We start from the raw sequence: 6,257 nt of genomic DNA on the forward strand, positions 1-6,257 counted from the left end.
CCGGGTGGTGGAGATCCAGTCGCAGATGTCCGAGCGGGCTGTGGAGCTGCTGGGGTTACCTGGGGACCGGCCGTGCCTCCTCCTGGACGTGGGGTGAGTGGGGCCCTGCCCTGCGTTGTGGTACACAGGGCATCTGAGGCTTCAGCCGAGCGCTGGGCAGGGGCGAGCGGCATCCAGGCCCCGCAGCACCGGCATCTCTCTGTTGTGGGCTGGAGGAGAGCAACAGGCTGCTGTAATGTTATGGCTGGGGTCACCCTCAGACCAGGACCGTGATTCCTGCGCTTCCCCCCCTTTCTCCCTGCAGCTGTGGCTCTGGTCTGAGCGGGGATTACATCTCCGAGGAGGGTCACTACTGGATTGGCATGGACATCAGCCCTGCCATGCTGGGTGAGCTGGCCCTCCTCCCCCGCCACCCTTGCCTCACCTCAGAGCGGGTTGCCTGAGCTGTGCTCTGTTTTGTGCAGATGTGGCCGTGGAGAGGGAGGTGGAAGGAGACCTTCTCCTTGCAGACGTGGGTCATGGTATTCCCTTTAGGCCTGGCATGTTTGACGGCTGTATCAGGTGAGTTTGTGTACGTAAGTGAGCTCTCTTGGTTCTCCGCATAACTGCATCATCTGTACAGTACACGTGGTCTGCGTGTGGTGCATAACAGATGAGCACAACTGTCTTTATCAGTCACTCTCTTTCCTCCGTGCAACTTGACTCCAGTGCTCTGCGATAAGCTGCTGAAATTCTAGATGGTAGAAGCAGTTTCTGACAGCTGCTTCCCAAATGATGCTTGTCTTTTTTTTGTGATGGTGAGCGAGGAAGTTTATTGAAGTAAATAAAATAAAATTGGGGATATTGTCAGGAGGGTTGGGACCTGCTCCAAGGAGGAAAACAAAGCATGTCTGTACCATTGCTCAGCTGCAAGGGCAGTCCATGGATCAAAGGTTTGATAGTTGATTTGGGGATGAAGGGCTAGGTGAAGGAGACAGAAACGTTTTTCTGCTTAGAGAATACCTCAGAAAGGTGTTGGGAAGGAGCAGGGACTGTCTGTTGCTGATCCAAACGCTCTGTTTGGGATTGTTCATTGGCAAAACCTGCGTGACTATGCAAGCGCCACAGCTAAGCACTTGAATTATTTGAGCTCCTGGCCTAAAGAAGATGCTTGGTGATTCCTTTGTGCTTGAATAACTACTGCAACTTGTTGGGTTTTGGCATAGTGAGGCTCCAGAGGAGTTCATGTAACTGCAAAACAGAAGGCAAAACTACATGGAGAAAATCAAATAGTTTCCGTGAAGCCTAGCATGTGCTTAGTGCTGGAAGTCAGCTTAAAGGGACATGACAGGCTCTGAGAAAGAGTCGATGGCTCAGTGTCCCAGATGTCTTGTTTTCTTTCTCAGTATTTCCGCAGTGCAGTGGCTTTGTAATGCTGATAAGAAATCACACAGCCCTCCAAAACGCCTTTATCGATTCTTCTCAACTCTTTATACTGCCTTGGTAAGTGTCATGCTCTCCTAGTCAGGCCTCTGCCTACTTTTACATCCTCGCTGGTGCATTTAGCAAGATCTTTTAAGTCAGGTATTTTAAGTAAATGCTGCTTGGAAACAGGAAAACTGGCAGGATCGCCCATTTCCTATCTCTTTGCCTGCCTGCATGATGTCTCATGCTTCCCTGATCCCTGCTGTTACCCCTGTGAGTTGCTCTGATGTGGAGGAGCTGGCTCTGCAGCCTGAGCAGCTCTCCCGGGAAAGTTCTCCAGGAGGCTTTGGGGAGGTGCGCGCTAGTGTCTGGGCTGGGAGTTGGGTGACTAGAGGGGTTGTCTGCACTGAGACAGGTTTGTGATGAACTTTATTTCCTGTAGGCCCGAGGAGCCCGAGCTGTCCTGCAGCTGTATCCCGAGAACTCAGAACAGGTACAGGACATCAGTCAGTGGGGAAGAGGTACAGGCAGAGCCAGGCAGAGAAGTTGTGTGCTGTTTGTGGCTCTGAATGCTTCGTGTTTCTCCACGTGGGGTCTGTGTCTCTGTCCTTCCTGACATCTAAAGCTCTTCAAGAGCCAAAAAAAAAAAAACTGTAAGGAGAATGCCCTATGCAATTTCTTGTTGCTTCACAGATTGTCTTGGGCTGAGCCTTAAAATCAAAGAAATTGGCAGGACACGATCTGAATCTGCTGTCCTGGATTTTCCCATGTGACTGGGTTTGAAGACTGGCCTGTAGTCATCAGCACTGTACTGGAAAATCCAGCCCAGTATCCCTCTCCAAGAGAGTCTGCTGCACCAGTTAACCTAGCCTAGACTGAGGAGCAGGGAGAACCAAATAAAGGCAGCAGGCTGGTGTCTGCAGAACTGGGAGCTTAGTGCAGAGTTAACAGGAGCAGGAACAACCCATCTTTGGCATGCTCAGTTAGCTGTGGTCTCTTGGGCATTGCTGGTGGATGACTGCTAAATGACTTTTGCACGTGCTTCTTTTTCTAGCTGGAGCTTATCACGGCCCAGGCCATGAGAGCTGGCTTTACTGGGGGAATGGTGGTAGATTACCCCAACAGTGCCAAAGCCAAAAAGTAAGTCCTATGTCTCTGTGTATACATGTATTTGAGGTAAGGCCTGGGTTTAACAGAGGTTTGGTTTTTTTTTTCCCCCCAAGCTGTTCTCCCATGATACAGTCCTGGACAGAGGTTACAGCTTAGGTCTGACTCTTGTTATAAACAATCTCAGTCTTGCTTGGGAACTGGGAATCACATGCTGAATCCCAGCTTCATGCTCCTTATTCTTGTTTTTTCAGGTTCTTCCTTTGTCTCTTTGTTGGGGCATCTGGCACATTACCAAAGGTGAGGAGCTATGTGAGGCAGCAGAGTTGCCTTCCTGGCCGCTGTGTGATGTGGAAGAGCTGTGGGTGCGAGTGGGAGCCAGGCAGCTCTGCGCATGCAGATGTGACTTCATTTATACATTTGCCATCAATCTTGCCAACCCCTGCTCTCCCTGAGATCTGGCTTCTTTGCCACAATTTCTGGAAGACCAGTTTGTTCCTGCTCCAGTCCTTCCCCTTGCAGAGCCCTGGGTTCCCCTTAATATAGATGGCGTGACTGTTAGCTCTGCCTGCTCCTGAGGAGAGCAAAACTTCCCAATTTTGCTTTTCAGGGCCTTGGTACTGAGTGTGCTGATGGAGAAGAGATACACCAGGCAAAGTTCACCAATGAGAGGTATCGTGTAGAAATTCTCCCCAAGCAAGGAGTGTGGGGGGTATAAGGGCTGGGTTTTGCTGACTGAGGACCACAGCGCTACCATGTGTGAAGTGACGGAAGGGAAGGGACTGGGAGGACCCTTGGCAGCCCAGATGGGCACTGCTTTACCTTATCGAAGGGCCCCAGACACAAGGAATGGAACGGGTTAGTTTGCAGGGCTTTGCTGTGGTGTCATAGGGCTGTTGTTGATGCTTGCCCTAGAGCTGCATCTAAGCTTTGAGGTGTGCTTTCTGTCTGGCGCTTGGCTCTCCAGCCCAGCGCTGCAGTGTAGGCCAGTGGTCGTGGGAGGGGGAATGTTTACAGTGCTGGTGATACCAAGCATGGCTTTTTTTTGTTGGGGAGGCAGGCTGCTCTGCCTGAAGCCTGGTGTTCCCTTTCTTCTGCTGTCAAATTCTTTGCTTAGCTTTGCTTAGCTGTGGCCTGGGGGGTTTCTCCTGTTGGCCAGGTCTCCGCCCATGGTAGTGGTGCAGGGAGGAGTCCCTCTTGCAGCCAGTGGGAGAGACAGAGAACAAAAAACAGAGGAAAATCGTCGTGGCTACCAGGATCTTGTGGCTGCCATGTTTTCCTGCCTCTTACACTGCTCTTCTCTGCTCACTTGGTCCAGGGGGTACCTGGTCTTGGAGGGCAATAGCAGAACTGGCAACGTGTTGGGAAGCCAGAGGCCTTGTTTGTTTTGCTTACAGTAGAGCAGACAAGGGGAAAGAGGTTGTGCTTAAGCCCATATTCCCCCAAGATCCCAGAGCCAAGCGTGCTGCTGGTGTGTATTAGATATGGCACAGGGGAGTGCTGGCCTGCTGCAGTCCATGGAGGGCAGGAATCCCTTGGCTCAGAGCTGGGGCTGGAAGTAGCCTTCTCCCCCAGTGTACCTGGAGTTGGACTGTTTGGCTACCTGGCTAAGTGCTGGCTGAGCCTCTTTCCTCCCAGGGGTGGTGGGAGGGGTACTTGCTGGTTTTATGAGGCAGAGGGCATCCCTGTTCTGGGTGGCAATCCTCTGGGGCAGAAAACTGAGCCCCGGCATCTCAGTTCCTGTCCAGCTGCTGTCTGCTTTCTCTGTAGGACACGGTTCAGAAATGCCAAGGGCAAGTCTGTGAAGAAAAGCCGGGACTGGATCCTTGAGAAGAAGGAGCGTAGACGACGACAGGGCAAGTAAGTTCAGCTGGGTCCTGCCTCAGCTGAGGCTGACTGCTGGTCTGGCCTGCTGTCACCCATTCAAACTCCTGCCACAAACCCGCTTCCCTTCCCCTCCCCTAATGACCTGTGGATTGTGCTTAGTTGCTCTCTGCTTTTCTCCACAGGGAAGTGCGAGCAGACACAAAATACACAGGTCGAAAGCGCCGCCCTCGCTTCTGAATTGCTCTGGACACTGCTGGCTTTGAAGATGATGTATTGGTCTCTCCAGTGAGCCTCCTGTGGATGGCACAGACGGGCACCCCAGGCCTGGGACTTGCTGGGACAAGTCATTGTGGCTCTTTGTGGGTCACTGTGGGTCAAGGTGTAAACGGGCTCAGGTGCTGCCCAACAGCCAGCTACAAAGCTTCCATCTCTGTTCTGCTGGTGAAGACAGTGTTCTGGCCACTTGGTGTCTGCAGTGCCATTGCTTATCTTCCTGAGAGTGCAGTGAGCCATCTGGAGCTCCAGGTGAGCCAGAACATGATATCCAGCCTCCTCACTAAACAGTCAAAGAAATGTTGCTGGTCTCCTGTGTCCTGCCCTCAGTGCAGGGGAGTACTGAGGTGGGAATATAGCACCTAGTTCCCTGCCAGCTTCCCCTCTGCCTGCAGGCAGGGAGTCAGGCAGTGTAAAGGCTTGTGTCCCATGAGGGCAAATCTTCCTCCTGGCAGAAGTGTTATTTCTGTAGCGATTGCTCCTGTGGGTGCTTTGCATCAGGCCCACCCAGTATGCTGTAGTGCGTCCAGGGTGCTGGGACTGTCCACACCCCAGCCCTTTGCTCCCCATTACCTCTTCTCTTCCCCTGAAACAGAGAGGTGCCAGCCAGAGCTTTACAGTTACAAATGTTTATTCTACATAAAAATTCCACAAAATGGGAAGCTGTTTTGCACCCAAAGCTTTGGGAGAAGAAAGGGAGGCTAGCAGGGAGGGAAAGAGTGAAGGAGAAAAGAGGCAACATACAGTGTCATCCAGCCCAGTGAGACAGAGCAAGCCAGGGTCAAGATCCACATAGAAAACAAGGACACTTAGCTCACAGTACAGCAACAGTACAACTCCACGGGGGGCTTGGAAAGCCTTCAAGTACATTAATTACAAAAAAAAACCCCAATCCCCAGTTCGAGTGCAAGCTGTGCGTGCCTCACACTGCTTGTGGAATACTGCATCGACACACTCCTGGTGCTGGGAGGGCAGGTGGCACTTGGAACAGAGGTGGCGTAACCCAAAGGAAAAGCGGTCTGAGGTTGGGGGCTGGAAAGAAAAAGTGAAATGTCTCTCCAAAGCACAACCACACTGTTGGCGATTTGGTCTGTACATGCAACGACGGGTAGGTACAAAGGAACTGACAGCGGCTTCCCGTAGTGCAGGGGTAATTATTGCACCAAAACACCCTCCCCTCACCGTGAGGACAGTGTGAGCCTGCCTGTGGGGCAGCAATGGCAGCCTGCTCAGTGTTCCTTGTGTCAGAGCCTGGCACCACCGCTGCCTGCAGGATCCCAGCAAAGTGCCAGTGGCAGAATTGCTGACTGTGGTCTCACCTGGCTCCTGTTGCTGGGGGGCTGCTGGCAGTGGTGTTACCAACAAGGAAGGAACAAGTGCCAGAATCCCCCCAGTACTGTTCTTGGCCTGGAGCCTTGACGGGGTGGGCCACAGCCCTGATGTCATCTGAGCTTGTGCCACAAAAGCCGCTGCTTGGAAGAAAAAAAAGTCACCTTGTGCTAGCAGTGGGCATCGCTGCAGGGTGAGAGCCTGAGAGGAGCTTTTTTGGCTGCCTGCTCAGGGGCAGCCCTGCTAGCAGTGTTATTGCTTCCTGGAGGAGGGGGCCCAGCGCTCTTGCTGGCTCAGCAGAGCAGAGCACAGACTGG

At 52.6% G+C, this 6,257-nt stretch overlaps 1 protein-coding gene across 1 annotated transcript; it reads left to right on the forward strand.

Annotated features, from left to right (window-relative positions):
* The first annotated feature begins 7 nt into the window (after positions 1-7).
* WBSCR22 (Williams Beuren syndrome chromosome region 22) lies at positions 8-4,665 on the forward strand. Its single transcript, XM_010086063.1, has 10 exons — positions 8-93; positions 305-387; positions 465-561; positions 1,386-1,482; positions 1,847-1,897; positions 2,459-2,544; positions 2,766-2,811; positions 3,122-3,183; positions 4,282-4,371; positions 4,521-4,665. The coding sequence occupies exons 1-10, from the start codon at positions 26-28 to the stop codon at positions 4,573-4,575; spliced, it is 735 nt and encodes a 244-aa protein (XP_010084365.1). The 5' UTR covers positions 8-25; the 3' UTR covers positions 4,576-4,665.
* Positions 4,666-6,257: the final 1,592 nt, after the last annotated feature.

The sequence above is a fragment of the Pterocles gutturalis genome, unplaced genomic scaffold (assembly GCF_000699245.1).
Source record: "Pterocles gutturalis isolate BGI_N339 unplaced genomic scaffold, ASM69924v1 scaffold44945, whole genome shotgun sequence".
Classification (NCBI taxonomy): Eukaryota; Metazoa; Chordata; class Aves; order Pterocliformes; family Pteroclidae; genus Pterocles; species Pterocles gutturalis.

Excerpts from the sequence above, each read along its gene's own strand:
- WBSCR22 (XM_010086063.1), top strand. The coding sequence starts at position 26 with ATGTCCGAGCGGGCTGTGGAGCTGCTGGGGTTACCTGGGGACCGGCCG. Across the intron at positions 94-304 it reads TGCCTCCTCCTGGACGTGGG|CTGTGGCTCTGGTCTGAGCG; the intron begins GTGAGTGGGGCC and ends TTCTCCCTGCAG. Across the intron at positions 2,545-2,765 it reads AACAGTGCCAAAGCCAAAAA|GTTCTTCCTTTGTCTCTTTG; the intron begins GTAAGTCCTATG and ends TTGTTTTTTCAG.